The 26,147-nt window shown below is 39.4% G+C and overlaps 1 protein-coding gene and 1 non-coding gene across 3 annotated transcripts in view; one reads left to right on the top strand and one right to left on the bottom strand.

Annotated features, from left to right (window-relative positions):
• The window catches only part of Dtnbp1 (dystrobrevin binding protein 1), a 108,074-nt gene that overhangs the window by 50,656 nt on the left and 31,271 nt on the right, over window positions 1-26,147 (top strand). For both annotated transcript variants that reach the window (XM_070024533.1, XM_070024534.1), the window contains exon 7: window positions 384-406. In XM_070024533.1, the coding sequence (XP_069880634.1) occupies window positions 384-406 (23 nt within the window). The remainder of the gene's footprint in view (window positions 1-383; window positions 407-26,147) is intronic.
• Window positions 22,360-22,423, bottom strand: Trnaa-ugc (transfer RNA alanine (anticodon UGC)). The gene has a single exon. It is a non-coding gene; the product is annotated as a tRNA-Ala (tRNA).

Consider the following 26,147-nt stretch of genomic DNA (forward strand, 5'->3'; position numbering starts at 1 on the left):
TCCTTTCTTTTGTGGCGGGTAAGCCCTTGTGCACTGCCTTTAAAGCCTTTGCTTTGGCTTGGCTTTGGGAAGGGCAGAAGCTTCCTTCGTCATTTTACACCATCGTTGGAAAAGATGTTCTAGTGTGTGTATTTATGTGTGGGTGTATTTTAATGGTACTGGGTTTTGAACTCAGGACTTAGGCTTGAGCCGCTTCTTCACCTCCACCTCTTTAGCTTTCATTATTTTGTGAAGAGGGTCTCATTTTTTGCTCAGTGCTAGCCTGAGACTGGTTCTTCTATGCCTCCAAAGTGTATAATTTTTTTTATTATAACGTAGAGCAGAGTCCTGGGAATAGATTTATTTTAAATTTGCATTTTCTTTTTTTTTTTTCTCTCCTACAGGAAGGAACTTGAAGCCTTCAAAGGTAATTGTGTTTCTCACTCTAAAGACCTTGAGAGCTAATTGATGTCAGATGTTCTCTTGATGATGATGAAAAGAACTCCTTTAAAACCAGACAATTTACAGCAAAGAACAGAAGTTTTCATAATACTGTTTTTAAAATTACAAGTGTGTTTGATATTCTTTTAACTATAAATACCTGCTAATGACCATAAGTAGTCTGTTTTAGACCATGCTGTGAGGTTTTGAGAGTCATGATTGAAGAAGATTCTATTTTGTATCCTGTAAATCTTGGGAACATAGAGAGAAGAGGGGTGGTAGGGAATCAGAGGGGAGAGAGGATGGCTGGCATGAGGGAGGGGAGAAAGGATGGCCATGACATCAGATCCAGACTGGGGCCCCTCAATGAGTGTGCTTACAGTTGCTCACCCCTCCTGGAGGTTTCCGGTGTCAGACTGGATTCTGCTCTGATGCTGTCTCTCACTTTTGCAGGCTCAGTTTCTCCAGTAAAATTAGACACTCTGATGAGACATATTCTGAGATGCACAAAGCAATCTAGAATTGCCCTTTACTTTAGAGAACTCTTAAATGAGGAATACTGAAGAATTCTTGGTTGTGCTAACATTGTTCTTGGAGAAATGCTGGTGAAAACAAAAGACCACAAACTTTCCAGCAGCTCAGGTCCTTCCATTTGGCAATTAAGTAGAAAGAAATCACTGTTCTCAGGAATTAATGTCAGTATCCGGGAAGACCTTAAATTACTTGTTTCATGCTTATTATATTCACATAAACTAGCACTGGTCTTTGTATTTGCTGACTGATTAAAGGTTTTTCCAGTATATTGTTGAATTGTTAATGTATCCAATCTAGTTGGCTGTTGTAGACAGATGTGTAAAAGGCATGAAGACTTACTCCTATTCTAGATTTGTTTTGTCTAGATTTCTATTTGGGTCTCTGTAGCTGTAGTGAATGATAGAGCTCATGGCCAATTGTTGATGACAATGTTAAATGATCATGTTATATAATGCATTATCATAGTTTTTGATTTATAAACCACCAATTTGTTCTTGAATTTGTGAACCATGAGGAGTTTTAAACTCTTCATGAAATGCACTTTTTCCTCTTGTTTCTTTTGATTGACTAGCTTAGCATCTTATGTAACATTAAGAGCTGGAAAGAAACAATCATGTTAATGTTAAAAGACAGGCAGAAACACGTGTTATGTAAAATGTCAGCTTTACTTGCATGGCAGTTGAAGCATTCTTTTTTTAGTTCAGCCCTCTTCACAGAAGAAACCATCTCTTTGCAAGAGGTGAGGTGGATGGCATACTGCTAGATAAATTCAATTTAGGCTAAAATAGCTTGTTTACACACAGATCCCTAATTATGTACAACATTTAACAGCACATCCCATCCACCCACAGGACAGTTTATGAATTTGAGTAAATCCTACATTGGAGTGTTGTGACATATCTAGAGTTTTAGTATCAATGGTTCATGAATAGTTGTTTGTTCTTGCAATGGGTGCAGTGACAGTCATTGTGTAGGCTGAGGTAAGAGGTTCACTTGAGTCTAGGAATACAGGACCAAAAGGACACAGTGAGTATTTTTAAAAAGTTTTTCTCTTGAATGTTTTGCTAGTATTTCAAAGTGGAAGTAGCCTATGACAAGAAAAGCAGAAGTATAAATGTTCCTTCACAGTGTTGGTGGTAAGATAGGGGAAAGATCTAAAAATACTTTGCAAACCCATTGTAACTTTTTATTAGTCTGTCTCAAAAGACCAAGGCCATTGTACACTACTATACAGGAAAATGTAACAATTACATGTGCACCCAATAACACAGCTCCTGATTATATAAAGCAAAGATTGGTGGAATTGAGCTGACCAAAAAAGCAACATAATAACAATGGGTAACTTCAATACCTGGCATTGGATAGAAAAATAAGATAGCAAATCAATATGGAAACACTGAGTTGTAACAACACTATAGACTTAATAGACCTACCAGATAAATTCCACTCAATACCATCAGAATAATTCTTCTTAATTGCCATGAATCTGACTAGTCTCCTGACTAGATTACTTTTCTTTGTTTTAACTTTTCCAACTTTGCTTTTGGGTTTCCTTTTTATATTGCAGAAAAGCAAAGATGTTACCTCCTACAATTATTTTATTCACTTTGTGCCTGTATTTAGGAGCCCTTTTCTAAATTGAGGGAAAACTGAATCTCTTAGGAATCAAAATATGAAATTGGAAATCCTCAGTGTTAGATAATATAGATTAGTATCATTCATTGAGTTCTGGACCCTCCCTTCCAAACTCCATGGAAGTTGATGGCTTAATTTCACCAGTCACTTCTGCTATACAGGGCAGATATTTTTTTAATGATTGTTAAAGGGTTTTCCACATTCTAAATGTTCCATTCCTTTAAGCTCTCTCTCTCTGTGTGTGTGTGTGTGTGTGTGTGTGTGTGTGTGTGTGTGTGTGTGTGTGTGTGTGTGTGTGTGTGTGTGTGTGTGTGTGTGTGTGTGTGTGTGTGTGTGTGAGTGATAGTCATTTAAATGTAGATAGTAATTTTTTTTAAAAAAGGAGATATTTGGGGGTAAGAGGCGACTGATAACTGAAGATGGAACTTAGAGCTTGGCAAATTTTAGGCAAGTGTTCCGCTGCACTACCTCCCAATACCTTTTAATTTTTTTCTTTTGAGAATGTCTCTAAGTTGTCTAGGCTAGCCTGGAGCTTGTGATCCTCCTGTTTCAGCCTCCTGAGCAGCTAAAATTACAGGCATAAGCTACTACATCTGGCAAAAGTAGGATCTTAAAAGACTAATTTTATGTTTTTATTAGGGAAAGAATCCCATTATTGTAGGCACATTCAGAGTAAGTTTTTGACATGGAAAATTAGCTATATGTAGACTTGTCTGTAATTAGGGGTTGTTTTATTTAAAAAATTGTCATTCTCTGTGTACCTCTTAAAAGTACGTCTAAGTTTTTTTAAAGTGAAGTCTGGAAATGTGCCACTGAAAAGCATCAAGGGAAGAAGGTCTAGGAGTGAATGTCTTTTAAGTCCTAAAATTCCTGGCTTAATATGACCTTAATATGTGCACATGCTCCTTTATTTTCAACTAAGTATCTTGCTGAATTAACCATCATTCTCGTTTTCTCTGTAAAACTTAAAGCATAAATTCTTTTTTAATACATATTTTTATTGTAAGGTTACTGTACTGAGGGGTTACAGTTACATGAGCAAAGTAATGAGTCCATTTCCTATCAAGCATTGTTACCCCCTCTCTTTCCTCTCTACCTCCCTGCCTCCTTCCCCTTCCCCACCAGCAAAGTTGTAAAGTTCATTTTCAACATAGTGTCTTGTATATCTCACTGTTACAATGGGTCATCCTGTATCCTTATTTCAGCATTTTGTTATTTCCCTTCCCCTCCCCAAACTAGAAAAATGTATATATAAGATCAAAGCATGAATTTTTTTTTTTTTTTTGGTCGGTCGTGGGGCTTGAACTCTGGGCCTGGGCGCTGTCCCTCAGCTCTTCAGCTCAAGGCAAGCGCTCTACCACTTGAGCTACAGCGCCACTTCCAGTTTTCTGGTGGTTTATTGGAGATAGGAGTCTCGCGGTCTTTCCTGCCCGGGCTGGCTTTGAACCGCGATCCTCAGATCTCAGCCTCCTGAGTAGCTAGGATTACAGGCGTGAGCCACCAGCGCCCGGCTCAAAGCATGAATTCTTATACCTGGTAGGCTACTGGCTAATATTCCCAAATACTTATTTCCACAAATTACAAAGTCATTTATACTAGTTGTTATGGTAAAATGCAGTTTAGATAAATATCAGATAAAATGATGAAATTTCAGTGTTAAGAACCGTAATAAAGCGGTGTGTCTGTGCAGGAAGTGAGACTAACTCAGAATTACCAGAGCATAAAAAGGCTGAAGGTATGGCTCATAGTAGTTTAGTAAGTTTAGTAAGTGTGAGGCCCTGTGTCCCAACCCCAGTATTATCAAAAAGGGAGGAGAAAAGGAGAAGGGGATAGACTGAGGTTTCAGTTTAAGATCTTACAGATGGAAGAGTTCCTGTGATGATGGCTGCATTTAAGTAAAAATAGAAATCGTGAAATAGAAGATGTCTTCTGGACTAGAGAGTTAGGAGACTATTAGAAGTCTCAGGTTTAGTTGATTGGAATGTGAAGGGTATTGTAACTATCCTTAATCCTCAAGGAGCTAAAGTGCTGTGACAGAGATTATAGGACAGAAATAAATATGTAATTTGATTGTAACCTTGGGATAATAAGGATAAGCACACAGAGGTTGAAGTGGCCAACCAGAGGTAAGGACACACACTCACAGGGCTGAAAAGAACAATAAAGACATTCCAGAAAGAGGAAAGAACAGGTACACAGATGCAGCCGTGTTTATTTCAAGAATTCAAGCTAAAGATTAATTTCTTGCTTATTGAAGGAAGTTCAAATATTTTTCGTGTCTGAAGCATATGGTATGTGGGGTGAAGTGGAGCATGTAGGCAGCAACAGATGATACACAGCCTTGTGTCGTGCACAGGAATTTGGACTTTCCCTTTAGATTGGTGGTCTCCATGGGAGGTATGAGTATACAAAATAATATGAGTAGTAGAAGCCAGTGGCTAACACCTATAATCCTAGCTACTCAAGAGGGTAAGATCTGAGGATTATGATTCAAATCCAGCCTAGCCCAGCCTAGCCAGTAAAGTCTGAGACTTTTTAGCTCCAATTAACCACCAAAAAGCTGGAAGTAGAGCTGTGGTTCAAATGGGGGAGTGCTAGCCTTCAGCGAAAAAGTCAAAGATAGTACTCAGGCCCTGAGTTCAAGCTCCAGGACTGGTGTGCGCGCGCGCGCGCACACACACACACACACACACACACACACACACACACACACACACACACACACACACACACACACACACACACACACACACACACACACACACACACACACACACACACACACACACACACACACACACACACACACACACACACACACACACACACACACACACACCAAAAATGAGTGAAAATACTAGAACTTCTTTTTGTTTCTTCATGTGTAGTATGTAATAAACAGTTCAGGAACTCATTATTTGATAGGTGAATATACATACTTAATGGTGCATGTTAAAATGTTACTCAGCCAGGTGCTGGTGGCTCATGCCTATAATCCTATCTACTCAGGAGGCTGAGATCTGAAGGTCATGGTTCAAAGCTGGCCCAGGTAAGAAAGTTTGTGAGACTGGTATCTCGAACGAATCACCAGAAAACTGGAAGTGGAGCTATGGCTCCAAGTGGTAGAGCGCTAACCTTGAGCAGAAGAGTTCAGGAATAGTGCCCAAGCACAGAGTTCAAGCCCAACAACTGACCCTGCCCACCAATTTTTTTTTAAACTCATCAAGAAAACTTAGACATTACTGTTGCAGCTGAGACGAACTAGGAAGTGGGAAGGCGCAGGGGTTTCAGTCATGATAGCAGGATCAGACCTGCATTTCAAGGCAGGTCTTTGGGGATCATCCAGAAGACAGGAAAAAAGCAGACATTGAATAAAAGTTGGTTTAAAAGTGGTAACTCAGGCACATTGATCCCAAGTACTTGGTAGGCTAATATTGGAAGATTGCTTGTACTCATGAATTTAAGACCAGATTAGAAAGGGCAGGGGAGGAGAAAAAAAAAAAAAAGGAGGGGGCAGAGTTTTAATTGAAGAGCAATTGGAAAGATTTGGACCAAGTTAGTGGTAGACCGAGACACACAGATTTTAGAAACTGAGTAGGTAGAATAAAGAGAACCTCAGTCAATTGTTCCTTTTCAGCCCTTGCCACACCTTCTTTATCCATTTGCTAGTTGAAGGACATTTAGATTCTTTTCAGGTTTTGGCTATTGTGGATAATGTTCCTATAAATTTTCTTGTGTGACATTTTGTGTAGGCATGTATTTTCATTTCTACTAGGTAGCTAAGACTAGCATTTCTGGATCATATGATTATTTAACCTCAGAAACATTTTCCCACAGTAATTGTACCACTTTGCACTCCCACCTGCCTGCTGTGTGTAAGGGTTGTAGTTTCTCTTTGTCATTGACAACATCTCTTACTATTTTACCACTTACATTGAAGTCTGGGATCCATTTCCAGTTAATTTTGCTGTTCGTGTGACATGAAATCAAAAATTTCATCTGCTGGTAATCCAGTTCTCTTAGAACTATTGTAGGGGTCTTTTGCCCCATCTAATTGCTTTTATACCTTTATAGGAAACCAGTGACCACCATAATAATAACATGGGCTCTCAGTTTGTTTCTAGGTACCCTTGCCTTGTTTGTAATAATCTTCAGAATTGAGAAGTCTAAATTCTCTCAATTTGTTAGTATTTTTTACATCATTTGACTATTTAGGTCTTTTGCATTTCCATCCAAGTTTTATTGTCACTTTGACAATTTTTTCTTATCCACAATTTTGAATGGGATTATATTTTAACTAAATCAGATTGAGGAGAACTATCATTTTCCTGTTGCATCTTCCAGTTCATGAATATAGAATGTTTCCCTATTGGTTTAGATCCTCTTCCAGTTTTCTCCGAGGTGAGCAGGACAGTGTGGAAAGCCTTTCAGGGATATGTGAAGAAATAGTGTCAGCCTTGCACAGAGGACAGAATGAAACCTAGCCTTTGGCAGTTAAGAGATAAGTGGTGATGGGGTGAGGCGCTCTCAGCAGCATGTGGCGGTGGGGGGAACCAGATGGCAGGGTTGTAATGGATGCAGTGTTCTCCCTTGTTCAGCATTGTGACCCTTGTGCTTGTCTGGTTACTTTAAATTACTTTAGAAGTACTTAAATGAGGGCTGGGAAGGTGGCTCAGTGGTAGAGCACTTGCCTTGCATACGTGAGGCCCTGGGTTCGATTCCTCATCACCACATAAGCAGAAAAAACAAAAGTCAGAAGTGGTGCTGTGGCTCAAGTGGTAGAGTGCTAGCCTTGAGCTGAAGAGCTGAGGGACAGCATCCAGGCCCAGAGTTCAGGCCCCACGACCGGACCCCCCCCCCCAAAAAAAAGAAGTACTTAAATGAATAAGGAAGAAGAGGAAATGACTTCACAAGCTAAGGAAGGAACAAAAGCAAAGAGGTGGAAGAGAGAATTTGGGTTTTGTTGTGCTTTTTAATTTGGAAAAAACTTTGAGTATGTCTGTATGAAAAGGTGATAGAGGTTATGAAGAGGCCCAGGGGCTGCAGGTAGAGACACTGGGGCTGATTGATTGATGAGCTGTCACTCGGAGGACACCAGAGACAGCACAGTTTACAGCAGGCCATTTGAAGTAGGTGGAATTGTGATGCTTAAGGTATTTATTAAAACATATATACCACATTCCAAGCCACTGGTTAGCATTGCTGAACTTAAAGGAGTCTTTAGGCTAAAATGGCATTAAAAATGAGATGGGAGAAATGTAAAGATGCCTGTGTATTATAAAGTGAAATGTATTCTTATTTTTTATGTTTCTGCTTTCAGATAGCCAGGTTTCTTTGACCTTTTGTGTGTGTGTTACTAATGCATCTTTGTGCTTACATGACAAATTCCAAAGGATTTAGTGTATTTTCTGCCTCCCCCTGCCTGTGAGCAGCATTTGGTATAGCCCCAGATCAGTGCATATATCTTTGTACACCAGAGCCCCTGAGAGCTTGCATTTTGCTTTTAAAGGCAGTAGATTCTGATGTATGTCTGCTTAAGCCATCAGTAGAAAACTAACAGACTTAATACAGTTTCTTTGGAAAAACCTGCTTCTGGCTCCAGCCTCCCTTCCTTTGTTCTCCATCTCAGAAGATGCAGAAGAGTGAAGCTGCCTGGTAACGAGGTTTTCTTTGGCCGGCACGGCTTCTGTTTACTTGCTCAGTTCTCAATCCATGTCATCTCCAGGACTCACCGAAAATAGTCAGAGGGATCCCTGTAGGTGGAACTTTATTGCATGTTTCTTCCTTAGCTGCTTTTCTTTAAGATTGTTACCTCCATGCTTGGGTACACTGCTATAATTGCATGGTATACAGATGATACATTATTAAAAGGCAGAAATTAAATTTCAACTTGATTTGACTATAAGCAGTACATTTTAATGAGATTTTTATTTTACCAATAAGCATTAAATATCTAAACAAGTAAAAAAAATGTTGCATGGAAATCTATAACTTTTGCATTTATCTTGTTTCCTCTTGTCCATCAGGTGAAATTCACCAAGCAAACATTTTTATGAAGTAGTACTGATGTTAAAAAGATAAACATAAATATAAGGGAAGAAATGCCAGCTATTAGAATAGAATCCATTTTTTTGTGGTGCAGGTCTGTAAAGCTAATTTGGTATCTGTTGTTGTCAGTATGTTTTTTTTTTCTTCTAAGAAGTTAATATGGTTAAGTATGTGAGCCATATCCAGCAACAGTGGAAAGTTAAAATTCATCTCATGCCACTGTATGGATCCATCTAAGATGGCTGATTCTCAAAATGGGTTTTGAAAGTGTCATATGCTTCATGCAGGTTATATTATTCCATTATTTTATAGAACTTCAGTGTACTTCTTATCCCCTGTTTACCAGAGGACATAATTTTACACACAGCATTTTTAAACATGTATATACAAATGTATAAACTTGTGGCATTGGCTCTAAAAAATTTTGTACCTTAAAAATTATAATGCTTTTGTTTTGTTATGACTAATCCTGTCCTTGCAAGTAAATAAGGAATAATTTCTCATAGTTACTGCTTAAAAGCAAACAAACAACTCTTCCCTGTTATGCCTTTAAGATGGCATATATTGTGATATGACATACATATATCACGTCCTGTCAGGTAGAAGCCTGCTTGTTTTAAAATGGAAAGAAAAGATGCATGTTGCCACTGATCTCTTCAGATTACAAACTAGAATAAGGTACATGAAAGTTAAATTAAAAAGGTGTTAAGTTATTTTTCCCTATCTAATGTCCATCTTTCCTGTAGCTTAGGGAAACCCTTCATGCTCTTTTAAGTGAAGATTTGTCTTTTTTGGCAGTGCTAAGCATTGAACTCAGCCTCATGCTTGCCAGACATATGTTCTAACGCTGAGCTTCATTCCATGCCCCATGCTTGATACATATTAACTGAAGTAAAGTGATAGCTCTGGGAGTTTATTAATATGAACCTTAATGAAGTAGATACCAACTATAACTATCTTCTTGGACTTGATTATTAGATGATCAGAAAAAAAAACTAATAAAAATACAGTGAGAACTTCAGGAATCCATAACAAATAACATGTTTTCTCTTATGCATATTATCTTAACATAGTCTATGAGAGTAAAGATTTCAGGATAGGTATAATTTGGCTTTATGTTTTAGTATTGATGATTATTCATCTAAGAAATTACTCCCTGCAAATCTTGATTCATCAGTGAATACTGATGAGATTCTTAAGTGTCTGTTGTCTTTTTGTCTAATGTCAATATGTGTATTTTGTAGTTATGTAGCAATGTTTAAAGACAGTATCTGTGTCTTGTACTACATAAATACATATATTTATTTTGTTTATCCTTTAATTTTGGTTGCAGAACGGTTTACTTTTCAAACTTAGTAGCTTCTTTAATACTCAGTCATAATCTTCCGTACTGTGCATGACTAGCTCTCTAAGATAGCATTCTATATTGAAAGGGAATTGGCACTCTGATGGCTTGTTTAGCCATTAAGCTATGTAAAAACAGAGACTAAGATTGTGGTTATGATGCTAAATACTGCTTTTCTAGGATATAAAGATAATATACTACTGTTGTACAATCAATAATTATAGCAATAAATCATTAGGATCAGCACAACTTTTTGTTGTATAACATACATGTTTGGTATCATGAATAAGTACAGTGATTCTGTTTATGTTTTTTGCTTAAACATGGTATAAACTTGACAGCAAGACATAGACCTTTCACAAAATGAAATTCTATCTACACAAAAAGAATTCTTTGAAAATTTTGCCTTTCAGGCTCAAGAAAAAAAGACTTCTCTGTTGTGTTCACATGGTGTATCATGATCTTGTTTTAGCTTTCTGGAGGTTTGTGCTGAAAGTTGCCTGTGTGATCTTGTAGCTCTGCTGGTTACATTGGTGAGGGCAGCTGACAGACTTTCACCTTCTCAGAAGACTGGTTTTATATTTATAGACTTCCAGAACAAAGGAGTAGTCATGTCTGTGGAACTCTTCCCCTTATTTAAATATTCATTTGGCCTTCCCTATCCATGCTGTAAATACAAGTATATGAAAACGTGACTAATTTGATTGTATTTGTTAGTACTTACTTGGAAATAGAAGCATAACTAACTAAAAAACTGGAACAGTACTGAATTACTCAGTTTTCTTAAGTATGTTAGGATTATGTACTATGTGGTGGTGTATACCTGTAATTCCACCTATTTTGGAGGATTGGTAGGAGGATCATGGTCTGGGGCCAGCCTCCAGGCAAAAGTATGAAACTAACCTGCAAAATAAATGAAAGCAAAAAAAGCTAAAGATGTGGTTAAGTGGCAGAGTCAAGCACAAGGCCCCAGTATAACCCCAGTAGCATCAAAAGGGGGGAAAATGTGTGAGACAACAAAAGTTAACAGTGCTACACTTACAGATATGTTAAATGGTAGAGCATGTATTCTCTTTTCCGTCCTGCGTGCATTCCTGGAATATAGTCTGCCAATTTGAGGCTGATTTTTTTTTTTTTTTTTTTTTGTCGGCCGTGGGGCTTGAACTCTGGGCCTGGGCGCTGTCCCTCAGCTCTTCAGCTCAAGGCGAGCGCTCTACCACTTGAGCTACAGCGCCACTTCCGGTTTTCTGGTGGTTTATTGGAGATAGGAGTCTCACGGTCTCTCCTGCCCAGGCTGGCTTTGAACCGCGATCCTCAGATCTCAGCCTCCTGAGTAGCTAGGATTACAGGCGTGAGCCACCAGCGCCCGGCTTGAGGCTGATTTTTGTAGCTGGCATACACCACCATTCCCAGCTTCTTCTGATGAGAGAGCTTCTCAAGGAATTTTCTACCTGGCTTGGCCTCCAATTTTAATCTTCCTAATTTCAGCCTCCCAAGTAATTAGAGTTACATGTGTGAGATTTGTTGCCTGGCTCCCTATGATAATTCTTACTGTAAAAAAATTGCTTTCCAACTGAAAATAAACCTAACTAAACAATCTCACTGTTCCTAAAATAGTTGTCTATACTTCAGGTCATGACTTCCAAGTAACAACTTTACAAGAATCTCAAACAGTATTCCTTTTTCTAAACCTCTAGTGTCATGTTTTTTGAGAAGCCTTTTAAGTCCTGTCATCCAATACTCTTCATGGTGTAGAGTCCTCTGAGCACTTCTGAAGGGATGCTTGAATAGCCCTTGCTCACTGCAGACCTTGTCCCCACCGCGTGTTCTTTCAGAGATGATTGTCTGGCTGGGATACTTGTGCTCATCTTCATCTTGTCACACTCTAGATTTCTAGCACCCTTTATAAAAAGTAGTTATTTGGAACTGCACAGTTTTCAAGCAATAGTGACTGTTCTACTTGAACTCACTTTCTCTGTTGGACTGCTTTTTTTTTTCTTTTCAGTACAACACCTAGGTCTTTAACATAGAAGTACCCCGTTCTTAATTATTTTGATGTACCCTCATTGTAGACAATTTGGAAAATATAAAAAAGCTCCCAAATAGAATAATCAGTCAAAAGTAAGCTCAAATATTTTGAAGTTTATAAACGTACACATACTGTATAGACATACCATCCAAAATGGGGATAACCTATAAACATCTATAAAGTGAAATCTTCCTTACAGTCATTAACACAGTTTGAAACTTTAAGCCAACACATTTGCCAACTTTAAGCTAATTGTAATGATGCTGTAATAAATTAGCAAGCTGTGCACAGCTTGTAGTTGTGAACAAACACCTCCCTTTCCTGAGGTCTCACATGCCTTGTGTCCTCAGTTCACTCGCCAGCCAGAGGCCAGTTGGGTGATCATGCATTTCCTCCCTTGTTGTTGTCCTAGACTGCTGACATACCCATCTCTTCTTTGTTCTTGATCCATCCCTGGTTTCACTTGGCTCTAGCAGCTGGAGGTATGGCCATTAGCAGGCCTACAGAAGAGGGTAGGGCTGCTTAATTTTATTAGAAACTTTAAGGATCTATTATTTGCTGAATTAATCTTGAACTCTACAGGGTTTTTTGTTTTGTTTTTTGTTTTGCCAGTCCTGGGGCTTGAACTCAGCACCTGAGCACTGTGCCTGAGCTTCTTTTGCTCAAGGTTAGCACTCTACCACTTGAGTCAGCTTTTTCTGTTTGAATTGAACCCAGGGATTCATGCATGCCAGGCAAGCACTCTACTGCCAAGCCACATTCCCAGCCCAAACTAGAGCTTTTTGAAAAGTTTTTTTCTTATTGTCCTAAAAGAAAATTCCAAGTGGAAAATAGGTGGCCATCCAAAAGCTATTTTGGCCACAACCTTGAGAGCACTTCTTGCTTCTTTTTAGCATGACATCTTCTCATGCTGCTTTTGCTACTTCAGTACTTGTGAGATGAAATGCCAAAATGCTGGTTATAACTGGAGACACTACACTAGAATTCCAGAGGTTCTGCTGTCTCTTCTTATTTTCCATGTCTGCTGCTGCAGACAAGTGCCATATTAAGGAATGGACAAATTACTTGGCTTCATTTCTCACCGTTTGTTTCTCTGAGACTCACTTCTTTCTCAGATGGCATTGTCTCGTTAGAGGATTTTGCCTTGTAAAGACCATTTTGTTTTCTCAGACCTAGAGTAAGCAGGTTTATATCACTGTGTACCTAAAATAACCCCAGCCCAAAGAAATAAAAGAGGAAAAGATTTTCGTGCAAGTCCCAAAAAAGTGGTCTTTAATAGCTGATTTGATTTATGTAGAAAGACTGGAGTAGAGATATTGCTGTGTTCTGGAAAACAGCATGTGGATTAAATGGCAATATTGTGTTCAGAGAACATGAAGCAAAAAAAAAAAGAAAAAATTTATATTTTTAAAAAAGTCCCTTTTCAGATCTGTAGTCAGAAAAAATGCTTATTAACTCCATGTTGGAAAATCTGCTGTCAGTATCCTCTTAACCTTATTCTAGGCCCATATTAATTATTATTAGGAAACTTGTGATTTTGATTGAGAAAAATATTAGAGGTCTTACCAGTAGCTAATAAATAGATCCTTTTAATGGCCAGTTCTAAAGAAACTCTTCTTGGAATGGTTAGACACTTCACAACCCGCCTCTTCCTCCCTCAGGAGCGTTTTTTGAGAATTTGCATGGAACAGCTTGCCAAGGGCAGCACTCTGGGGGCTGAAGGAGATTTATTTCAGTGTGTATCAAAAGCGTGACTACACTCCCTTCTAAGTGCTTCTAGTGAAAACGCTATGCTGAAATGGACTAAAGATAGGGATATATGGTGATGTATTCTGAGACTTTACTGTCAGGCCTCAAAGCTTGACAGTGGGGAGGGAAGAAGAGAGGGATGGAACTTGCTCTCTGCCCTCTTAAATTTGGTCATTGAATCTAGTGAAATAAACTGACAATAGCAGATTAACAGGAGAAAAGGCCTGTGGGTTAACCATGCCCATAGGCATTGGAGGATTAAAAAAGTAGGTAGTACCTAGGAACCAAGAGGGATTTAGAAGCTCAGACACACTCTCCATAGAGTAGCAGAAAGTGAGGACACAAGGAATTTTAGAGGAAGAATACATGATTTTTAGGAGAAAGAGTGGTCTCAAAGAATAGGCAGCGGCCTGAGACAAAGTTCCCCTGTGCTCTAGGTATGACATCAACTCCTATGGTTACTCTTCCCTCATTGATGAGAGGAAGTGAGGGGCTGCAGACAGCTGTCTTCCTTGTGAAGAAGGTTCCCTCAGAGAATGGGGCTGTGGAGAAGGCCCTTCCGGGCATGGTTGCGGGAGAGTGTGGGGGCTGGAGAAAGCAAGGCCTTTGTTCTAAGGCTGCTCCTTAGAAATGTCAGAGCACTCGGCCTGTCTACATGCTGTAATGCCACATGCTGTATTGCCAGCCTGTCCACATGTAACGTGGGAGGGTTGCTGTTGGACCCTCAGCAGCAGCCACCTCATGTAACCCTACTACATGCTCTTTTGAGCATGCTCTTCTTAGCCTCCCATATTTCCTTTTTTTAATTAATTTTTTATTTTTGCTGGCCCTGCGGCTTGAACTCCGGGCCTGGGTGCTGTCCCCAAGCATCTTTGTATTCGTTCACACTACCACTTGAGCCACAGTGCCACTTCTGGCCTTTTCTGTTTATGTAATACTGAGGAATTGAACCCAGAGCTTTCATGCATGCTAGGCAAGCACTTCGCCACTAAGCCACATTCCCAACCCTATGTATTTTATTAAAGTCCTGTGTGCATTGTTCTCACCATCTCCTCTCCCCAGAGCTAGTGGTATCCAGTGAAAAAAGTATCACTTTTGCTTGTTTCTTCTACACCTGTTGCACACTTGGCACACGGTGTGGGCCCTCTGTCTGGTGGAGAGAGGGAGGAAATAAGAGCCAGATGGTTGGGGTTTGAATGCCCTCTTCATGGGAGAGAAGGGACTGGAAATGTCAGCAGTTCAGAGGGGGTAGAAATGAATGAGTCCAACAGCAGGTAGTAACCTGGGATAAAATTTGAGCTCTTTCAGTTTCTTCCTCTGTGTTTGATCTTCCACATGGATGAAATTTCAGGGAGAGAAGCAAAGGCTATTATGTCCTGTGCCCCTCCTCAGTGGAGTTGGTCTTCAGGTAGAGGAGAGAGCTGCAGAAATAGCTCTTCCTGCTTCTGCTTCTGCATCCCTACTCCTCTGTGCTCTCCAGTTTGAGGCCCTAGGGTGTACTTTTGTGAGAATAAGTGAAGAAATAACACTGCTAGCCATGTAATAATAGGGAATTAATTTTAAGGTGTTTGTTGTTACGGATTCATTCTTATTTTTAATACTTTATTGATGGGACTCCTTGCTCCATATTATAGGTGGTCACCCTTTCATGCAAATAATGATAAGACTGTAAGATAAAGTAATTGTTTATATGTATACAATATCAGTTGGGTATTTTTATCATAACTATACCTTCAGAATTCAACTTTGGTTTCAGAAGTAATTTATTCACAAGTATGCAATTCAGAGAATTTTGTGAAAAATGACTTGAAATTACAATAAGAAAATTATCTTTAAGAAGTTTAGGATGAAGTCTGAGCTTTGTTGCAGACTTATTTTCCCATTCCTCAAATGTTTGTTTTGTAGCCACTGCATGTAAGTCTATGATATAAAGAAAGAGGCAATAAGAAGGCAGTCACAGTTAGAGTGCCAAGTGGACCCTGGTTAGTGTGGGTTGCTACGGGGATGCAACATAGGCTTGGCAGAGATGGAAGTCCACTGAACAGCTTTGCAGTCAGTCAACATGTTGACAAGCTATTATTTATTTTTTGTGTACCTGGCTTCAAATCTTGAAAAAGATTCCAGATGATGTTGAAGTTCAGGAGCCATGCTATAATAGATCTAAAAGGGGAAAGGAAGAACAGGAAGAGAGAAGGAGAAGTGTTCATGGATCAGTGAGTCATAATCTTCAGAGATTAACTGAGGTTTAATGTGACAAGTAACATACATTTTCCTGTCTTTTAGTTTAAAGCAACAGGTCTTTGAATAAGTTTGAACTGTGAGTTGTTGAACTCTTTTCCTTTATCACAGATAAAAGAATGTTTTATCCTTTCTTTCCTGTAAGAGTTTTTAAATATAAACAAAATAAGTAATATAATGGATCCTAGATGTCCATGTTTTCCACAGGTTAGACTGGGCCAGCTGAGTGGCTTCTGCACTTCTGCCTCTTCTCTCAAGTTCTGCCTCATTTCATTTCCTCTGTAAATGCCTAAATATATCCCTCTAAAAGCTAAAACTGTAACCTAAGCACAGTAGCATTATTTGTAAGAATATGTAACAAAGCTGGGTGTGATTGCTTACACCTGTAATCCTAGCTACTTAAGGAGGCTGAGATGAAGAGGGCCGTGATTCACAGCCAGCCCTGGTCTTTTTATTGGCTATCTCAGCTGGACCTGCTGGCACATACCTGTCATCCAAGATATTCAGAAAGCACAAATAGAAAATTTGTAGTCCAGGCCAGAGAGACCCTACCCAAACAAATATTTTAAAAAGGACAGCAGAAAATACTAGAGTCATGGATCATGTGGTTGATTGTAGAGTTCTGAGTTCAAATCCAGTACCATCAAGGAAATATAAATACTCTAACAGTTATTGTAATTCTTTGAATTTTGTATACCTAGTTTTCTACTTTCAGGTTGATTAAGATTATGGATTATTCTTTCTCAAAATATTATCTAGCACCTAGTTGAAAAACTGCCTTGATTCTCATTCAGATGTTATTATCATAAACTTTTACCAAACCCTTTTAAATGAAAATTCTGCGCGCGCACACGCACACGCACACGCACACACACACACACACACACACACACCTGTCAGTATGATTGACTTATTTTTAAGCACTCCCAGAAAGAACTGAGCAATAATTTTAAAAGCAAAATGTTTATTCTGAAAATAGACTTGGCTGTCTTATGAATCTGCTGGAAGAGGAAAGAGTTTAATATTTTATTTGCTAGTGTGTTCTTTGGTTTTAAAGGGTAGAGTTTTTGGTACCCTTGTCAGTACAGGAGAGGTGGCAGGTATAAAAGTTGGGCATTGTTCTTTAACACATTTTCAGGTTCCTCCTCTTTGTTCTTTTAAGCTGGCAGGTAGAAAACTGTATGTTACGTTAAAATCTCAGTATTGCCCCATCTGCTACTGTGGGTTGCTTTACCATGTTACACTGAAATGTAGGTAAGTCCCTATTGTTCCCTGTATAATAGAAAAGCAACAACAACTTCAAAATACAAATACTCTTGTATTTTAGATATTTCAGTTTGAAAAAATGTCTTATTAGTCTCTACTATTACAAATATATGGAATTGATTTTTAAGTAATATATCAGTTTACACACACACACACACACACACACACACACACACACACACACACACACACACACACACACACACACACACACACACACACACATAAAACCACACACATGTAAGTAGTCGTATAAAGGGATTCCAATTCCAGAAGTCAATTTGTAAGTACAGTGTCACCCCTTCCATTGTTCTTCATTTTTCTCCCTCCCGTCCCAACCCTCAAGTTATATAGCTCAATTTCTACATAATGATTGTATTTGCTTACCCTTCTCCCTCTATTCCTGTGTGTCCCTCTCCATTACTCCTGCCTTCTTGAATATACCAGCTTCCTGGTATTCATTCTGTTAAACAGTTTGTTAGTAGTTCAAAGCAGTTACACCATTGGACTCCTCCTTTAGCCAATTTGTTTTTGGGTCGATGCATATAACCCTGTATATGTTCTCATGTATGTTTGTATATTAGATCTAACTTAAGCATATGAAAGAAAACAAGCACCATTTGTGTCCAGTTTCCTTCACTTAACATAATATTTTCTAAGTGCATCCATTCCCTGCAAATAACAAATATTGTTTCTGATAGATGAGTAAATTCCATTGTGTATAGGTACCACATTTTCTTGATTCACTCATCCATTGTAGGGCATCTGTTTCCATAACTTGACTGTTGTGAATAGTGCAGCAATGAACATGGATATGCAGGTGTCTACCATATCCTGCCCAAGAGTGGTATCACTACATCATGAGTAATTCTATGTTTAGTTTTTCGAGGAATCTCCAAACTGTCTTCCAGATTGGCTGTACTAGTTTACATTTCCACTAACAGTGTAATAGAGTTCCTTTTCCTCACATCTTCACCAGTATTTCTTGTTGTTCGTATTCTTGATGCTGGCCAATCTTAACAGCCTACAGTCCATGTCATTTTCATTGTTTTTGTATACTCACTAGACTCACTGAATTTCCCCCAGAAACTTCCTGCTCTGAAAGAACAGGTGCCTTAATCCTAGAATACTATGCCCCTGGACCCTTAGGAGCCACTTTTTTTCTGTGTGCAAATGTTTAATGTAATTTTGTTATTCAGGTATTGCACAGAGGGGTTACAATTTCATAATTAAGGCAATGTGTGCATTTCCTTTCAGAGAATTTTACCCCTTCTTTTGCTTTACCCCAGTTTCACCCTCCCATCCCTGCCCACAAACTGCAGGTTCATTTTCCACATAGTGTATACTGAATACCATGATAGTATTTTTAAAAAATTATTCTCTTTGCGAGTCCTGGGCCTTCAACTCAGGGCCTGAGCACTGACCCTGAGCTCCCTATTTGGAACCCTTTTGTGTCTTTGTCTTGCCTTATTGCTCTTGCTAGGAATTCCAGTATTACATTGAAAAGGAATAGAGTACAATGTTCTTGTCTTGTTTTAGATTTAGTTTTTCATCATTTGGTATGATGCTGAGTTTGTTTTAGATAGCTTTTATTATGAAGATGTATGTTCCTTCTGTTTCTAGCTTTTCCAGAGCTTCTGTCATAAATTGTTGTTGGATTTTGTCACAGGCTTTTTCTGCATGTCTCGGGGGTACTAATGTGAATCTTGTCCTTAATTGTTAATGTGTGATGTATTATGTTCATTGATTTTTGTTTATTGAATCACCCTTGTGTCTCAGGGATGAAACCAACTTGTTCATAGTGAACAATTTTTGATTAGTTGTTGAATTCTGTTAGCAAATATTTTATTAAGGAATTTTATCAAAGAGATTGGTATATAGTTCTCTACTATCCTTAGGTTTTATCTGTTTGAGGGATGCATGTAATACTGTATTCACAGAATAAGTTGGGTAGTGATCTTTCCCTTTCTATTTCATGAAAAAAGTTTGAGGAGTATTGGTGTTCTTTCTTCTTTAAAGATGTTATAGAATTCATCTGCAAATCCATCAGGACCTGGATTTTTCCTCGTTGGGATCCTCTTTATTACTTCTTCAATCTTATTGCTTGCTATGGGTTTCCTTTATGGGTTTAAATTCCTCTTACAAATGGGACACACTTGCATCAGACACACAGAAGCATCAGACTGCCATATTCTTTTCTGTACCTGAAGTTAGATTTGAAGGTTTATTGTCCATCACCTTGTGCTGGGTTCCTTTGTTGTGGAATGGAAAACCATTAAGTAAAAGTGGCTCATAGACTTCTCAGAAGTAAGAATGGCAAATAAACACATGAGGAAATGCTCAACATCCCTGGCCATAAAGGAAATGCAAATCAAAACAACTCAGGTTCCATCTCACCCCAGTTAGATTGGCCAACATCATGAATTCAAATAACAAATGTTGGCAGGAATGGAGGGGGAAAGGAACCCTATTGTACTGTTGGTGAGAATGTAAACTAGTCCAACCACTCTGGAAGGCAGTTTGGATGTTCCTTAAAAGTAAACAGAAGTTCCTTATGACCTAGCCATATCCCTCTTGGGCATCTATCCAAAATACTGTGAAGGCATTTGCACAAACATATTCTTTGCTGCAGTATTCACAATAGCCAAGTTATGGAAACAGCCCAGATATCCTACCATAGATGCAGAGAATCAAAAACAAAAATGTGGCACATACACACAATGGAATTTTACATGGCCATTAGAATAAAATTATGCATTTGCAGGGAAATGGATGTATATAGAACAAATCATGGTAAGTGGGTAAGCCAGGCTCAGAGAGGCAAATGGTGTGTGTTTTCTCTCGTATGTGAAAGTGAGACAAGATAACTTATACAGGACTCTAGGCATTCATATACAGACCAAAGTTGAACACCAATAGAAGAATCCAAAGGCATAAACACTCCTCCTCCCCTTGCTCCCTGAACATTTAAAATACTTTTTGTAGAAACAAATTCCAAGAAATGGAAACATGAATTGTGGTGGTGGTGGTGGTGATGGTGGTGCTATTTGTGTGTACATGTTTTTTTCTTTTTTGGCTTTTTATGGGGAGGACAAAGGATGGGTGCAGAAAGGGAGCGAATAAGGATGAACAAATGCAATCACAGGCTGGATGCTAGCAGCTTACATCTGTAACCCTAGCCACTCAGGAGGCTGAGAATCTGAGGTTCACCATTTGAAGCCAGCCTGGGCAGGAAAGGCTATGAGACTCTTTTTTCCAGTTAATCACAGAAAAAGCCAGAAGTGGTGCTAAACTCAAGTGGTTGAGTGCTAGCCTTGAGCAAAAGGAGCTCAGGGTCAGTTTTTAGGCCCTGAATTGAAGGCCCAGGACTCACAAAGAAAATAATTTTTAAAAATGCAATCATGGTATTCAGTATACACTATGTGAAAAATGAACTGCAGTTTGTGGGCAGGGATGGGAGGGTGAAACTGGGGTAAAGCAAAAGAAGGGGTAAAATTTTCTGAAAGGAAATGCACACATTGCCTTAATTATGAAATTGTAATCCCTCTGCAATACCTGAATAACAAAATTACATTAAAAATTTGCACACAGAAAAAAAAGTGGCTCCTAAGGGTCCAGGGGTATAGTATTCTAGGATTAAGGCACCTGTTATTTCAGAGCAGGAAGTTTCTGGGGGAAATTCAGTGATTCTAGTGTGAGTATACAAAAACAATGAAAATGACATGGACTGTAGGCTGTAATTCACGAACTCGGTGAAAAGATTATTTGAGACATTTCAAGCACTTTGGGATCCATTTTTCAAATAGATTAGAATTTTTATCTTTTAAAAGACTACAGAAAGCAATGAAATTTGTACACAATTGGTACCTTAAAAAACTAAAACATGTATTGTTTTCACCAACTACTTTATTTTTTATATCTAAAATAGTGAGCTTTCTACAGAAAGCACTGAAATTTGTACACCAATGGTACCTTAAAAACTAAAATGTGTACTATTTTCACCAACTGCTTTTCATAATATATAAAAAATGGATGTCTGGGAACATGTTTTACTTTTTAACAATTTTATGAAGTATACAGAGAGAGACTCAAAGGTTTTTCTGTTTATAGCGGAAAGGAGGCAAATGAAATGATGCTATAATGAAAAATATGAAATAATATAGACATCTTTTTGCCAGACCATTTTAGCTTCTTAATGTCCCAAGTGGTAGATGTAGGACTTTTGACCATCAAAACTGAGAAATTCTAGTAAATTGGAAAATATTTCACGCCTTGTATGCATACTCATGAAGAAGAGGGAAAGTATCTTTAATCATCATCTCTGAATTTATGGCTGAAGCTTCTATGACAAAGACAGGGAAGTTTCATGTTGACACAACCTTCAGAAACAAAAATGCAACAAAACAGAAATACTGGGATAATTTAGTACTGGGGTTATTGAAGAGTGATAGTACGGAGAAAGATGATTGGGCAGAGGGGTATAATCTAATAGTCAAACAGTAGTGGGCATTATCAAAGCCATTAAGTTCAGATTTTCTTCTCAGTATCCCTGGGTCTTCAGAGATAAAAGTGTCCCTTTCCTCTGGAACTATGAAGGGTACTACTCATGTTGAAGGTCTTTTTTTTTTTTTTGTCGGTCGTGAGGCTTGAACTCTGGGCCTGGGCGCTGTCCCTCAGCTCTTCAGCTCAAGGCGAGCGCTCTACCACTTGAGCTACAGTGCCACTTCCGGTTTTCTGGTGGTTTATTGGAGATAGGAGTCTCACAGTCTTTCCTGCCCGGGCTGGCTTTGAACCAAGATCCTCAGATCTCAGCCTCCTGAGTAGCTAGGATTACAGGCGTGAGCCACCAGCGCCCGGCCATGTTGAAGGTCTTATACTGACCTGCTTCAGGGAGAAACTCAAGTAAAAGTTGAGGGTGACCTTATATGCAGTGTTTTCAGTTTCTTTTTTTTTTTTTTTTATTTTTTATTTTTTGGGTCCGGTCGTGAGGCCTGAACTCTGGGCCTGGGCGCTGTCCCTCAGCTCTTCAGCTCAAGGCTAGCGCTCTACCACTTGAGCCATAGCGCCACTTCCGGCTTTTTTCTTTTTGCTTATGTGGTGCTGGGAATCGAACCCAGGGCCTCATGCATGCAAGGCAAGCACTCTACCACTGAGCCACCTTCCCAGCCCCTTCAGTTTCTTTTTTTGTGTATGTGCGGGGGTCCTGGGGCTTGACCTCAAAGCCTAGGCACTGTCCCTGAGCTTGTTTTGCTCAAGACTAGTGTTCTACCACTTTAACCACAGCACTACTTCTGGCTTTTTACTAGTTTATTGGTGATAAGAGTCTCACAGACTTTCCTGCTTGGCCTGGCTTTGAACCACAATTCCTCAGACCTCTACCTCCTGAGTAGCTAGGATTACAGGTATGAGCCACTGGCACCTCGCATGTTGTCAGATTCTTTTAGCTTACAATATCCAGTGTTCCAGAGTGCCACACAAGCGAACTTTAGCAATTAGCAGACTCTCTGCAGCAAGGAGATATAGCTGTGGATGAACAGAATGAAACCTTTCTTAATGGGAAGAAAGATAGGAGAGACTTGTGCCAAAATGCCCATCAAATCACTATTACTTACTTCTCCAGAATATTCTGTGGTTTTAGCTGATCTGAATTTAAAATAAAGTATACATTTGCATTCTACTATCTTGTATGAGATTGAGTTTCAAAGTGTTTTAAAAATCTTGTATCTGTATCTAGAACCTTGTTTATGTGCCAACATATTTTAAGGATTTGCATTTATAATAGGGTGGTGTTCCTGATGCTTTACAAGCTATTTTGTTTTATTTGATTTTTCAAGCAAGCTGTTTTCATCAGTTGGCAAAAGGGCTTTTTGAGGGTTTTCCCCCTTTCCTTGTTATCATATACCAAAAAAGTGATGAAATGAACTGATTCTGTTTGGTCTAGCCATTTTTTTGAGTGGGCATATCCAGAGCACTGAGACTTTTTACCCCTGTTTCATAATTAATCACTATTCACTCAGCCCACAGCTACCTTTGAGTTCCTACTTGATGCTGAGAACAGTAAAAGGTTATGAAGTATACCAAAAAGTTAACTTCTATGTTCTGGATCAGCAGGTATAGGTTCATTGTAAGGAATGTTTTGCTTATCAGGAAGGTTCATGAAAAAGACATTGTCACATCACGATTTTCAAAACATGATGGGTCTTTGTTTAGGAATGTTAGCTCCCACTTGTAAGTTAAACTTAAAAGTGAATTCCTGTCATTTTCATTTGGGTACATCTAAGGAAATTCCCTCTATGACCTTTCATTGAACAGATAGATATCCTCTTAGAGATAGGTATGCACTGACAAATGCACTGACAAAACTCCTTTATTCTGCCTGTTTGCACTTTCTGTCAACCCCAAAGAATGATTCTCAGCTTTGTTTTCTGAGCACGAATTTGGGGGAACAGTTAATTTATCCTTTGGTTGTTACTATTTTTGGACTAATGTTTTTAATGTGTTAATGTGTCTAACATTTCCACAGTGCTTGTATAATGTTACTTTTGTGCTGAAATGAATCTTATTAAGGGAAGGTATGTTTGAGTATGTACTGCACTGGTTATGTGGACCAGTGTGACATCATTACTTGTCCACTGCTTGTTCCTAAAGCCATAGTACACACTTCCTGCTTCTACTTTTAGCCTCAATGATTATACTGTTTGTTCTTGGCCCATATAATGGTATGCTGGTGTTTCCTGTCATCTGTGCTGCTCTTTCCTGTTTACCTTCTGCATCATAGCCCCTTAAACATCTGGATTCTGTGACTGCCTTTTTCAGCATTGCAGTCCAGCTGCTTAGCTGAGGGCCTGCAATGTACTTTTTTGACTAGCGTTCCCCTTCTTCAAACATTCATCATTTACTATACAGGCTTGTTTTATTATAATTACTAGTGCTTTTGTCAAACAATGCAGTATGCCCACTCTGAGCTTTGTAAACGGTAGCATCTACCCTCAAGGCACTTAGCATCTAGTAGAACAAAGGGTAAGGATGACAGCAATGGTCATTTACCAGGGAAGTAATGATCCTACTTCACACTGGTTTTTCCAGGAAAGAGCAGAGGAGATGGGACATGGTGGGTGAGCCAAAGAGTGCTGGAGTAGCTGTAGTTGAGCATGAAGAAGCATCGGGGATTGATGATACCATTCATTTGTAGCTGGAGAATGGCTGCTTTCTAATCTAATCTTCCTCATCTTTCTGTTTTTACAAATCTTACTATACATAATTGAGGACATTGAGAAGCCAGGAGAAAGCAGAAGGGGCTCAGTGTAAAACAAGTCACTGAACAGAATTTTTGAGGTCTAGTGTCTCTGACATCTCATACTTGCCTTTTTCACATTCTAGTCCCTTGCCTTGCCTGAAATCATCAGTAGCTTCATGTTGGCCCAAAGCTGTTGAGACCCCCACCGGGGCTGCCTGTCCTTTCTTCAAAGGAATATCTTTTTCTACCATCTGCCCCTACATTTACAATTCACTCTAGAGAAGCAGGCTAATTCTCATCCCCAGATATGGTCTTCTTCTCACCAAAGGGCTGTGTTAGAACTTATGTCTAGTGGTGGCACTGCAGGAAGTAAGGACACTGAGACTGGCCACAGGCCACCTCTCTCTGAGAGCTCAGTCGGCTGGCCCTCGGCGCTTCTGCTGTGGCCGTGGACACTCACAGGCTATCTTACCACCCCTGCCACATACGTACACCACACCAGCTTCCTCCATCTCATTAGCTGTCAGGGAGGGAGCGGGACCGAGGCAACCATTCATAGCGGTAATTTATTCATAATTCTCACATTCATATGCCTTTAGCAGCTTGTAATTGAAAGTGATAAATCCTCATTTCCAAAATATTTTCTGGAAATAATGAGGTTTCCAGCAGATATGATCAGCTTTCAAGCATGCTGAGCTTTGACTGTCACTGAACCTTTGAGAAGAGGAATAATTCCAGCTGGTAGCAAGAGGGCATTTATAATGAAAGGCCTTTGAATCCAGTAAAATGTGAGTGGTATGTCCTGTGTGATAAACTTGGTATTGTAGATGTGTGCAGTATTCTGTTTGAAATACGTGTAAATGTGGGAAATCAAACTCAAAGCTACATAAAGTGCTGTTTTTGTCATAATTTTCTCTCATTGCAATTTTGGGGCCTTTTGATTTGGAATAAAACAATAAGACTGAAAACATCCCTAAAAGGTGACTGTATGGAATATTTGGATGTACAGGAAATAGCTATAAGGTTGAGAATTTTAGGCTGCTGGGAAATCCAAACCTGTTGTGGCTTCCTGGAGTTGCTCAGGTGGACGTGGGAGCTGCAGGTGGTATAAGCCCCAAGATTCTCTCCTCTTGTCATGGAGCAGCTCCTGGAGGTAGATTGGTAAAGCAGATACCAACCCCACGGCCGGTGCGGCTGGGAGGAGAGGCAAAAGCCTCTGCCCACTCCTTGCTCTTACTTTCCTCCTTGAGCTTTGAAGACATCCTCATGCATGCAGTGTCCTATTAAAGTGCTGGAATCCCTGGAAGACACTAAGCCTCAAAATTCTGAATCTTGACTCTGAAAAGTTAAAAGAAATTTGTCTTGTCACAACATTTCACAGGGTTAGTCACTGGCCAACAGCTAGCTAACATAATATGCTAGGTACAAAGTGCAGTCCAACTGTAGGGAGGAAGTCAGCTTTGGGGAAGCCAGTGGCATGCCAGAGAGGAAGGGGGCGGAGTTGAGGAGCAGCCACTCTAAGGTGGCCATCGTCACCTTACCTGTTGTCCAAATCTGGCCTGCCTGTTCCCTGCTCTGATATTTCAGGTCCCCTCGGAAACAGAGAACATGAGTTCTGCTTTTACAACAGAATGCATAAAATGCAG

This window comes from Dipodomys merriami, unplaced genomic scaffold, assembly GCF_024711535.1.
Source record: "Dipodomys merriami isolate MVZ:Mamm:240054 unplaced genomic scaffold, mDipMer1.0.p SCAF_16, whole genome shotgun sequence".
NCBI classification, from domain to species: Eukaryota; Metazoa; Chordata; class Mammalia; order Rodentia; family Heteromyidae; genus Dipodomys; species Dipodomys merriami.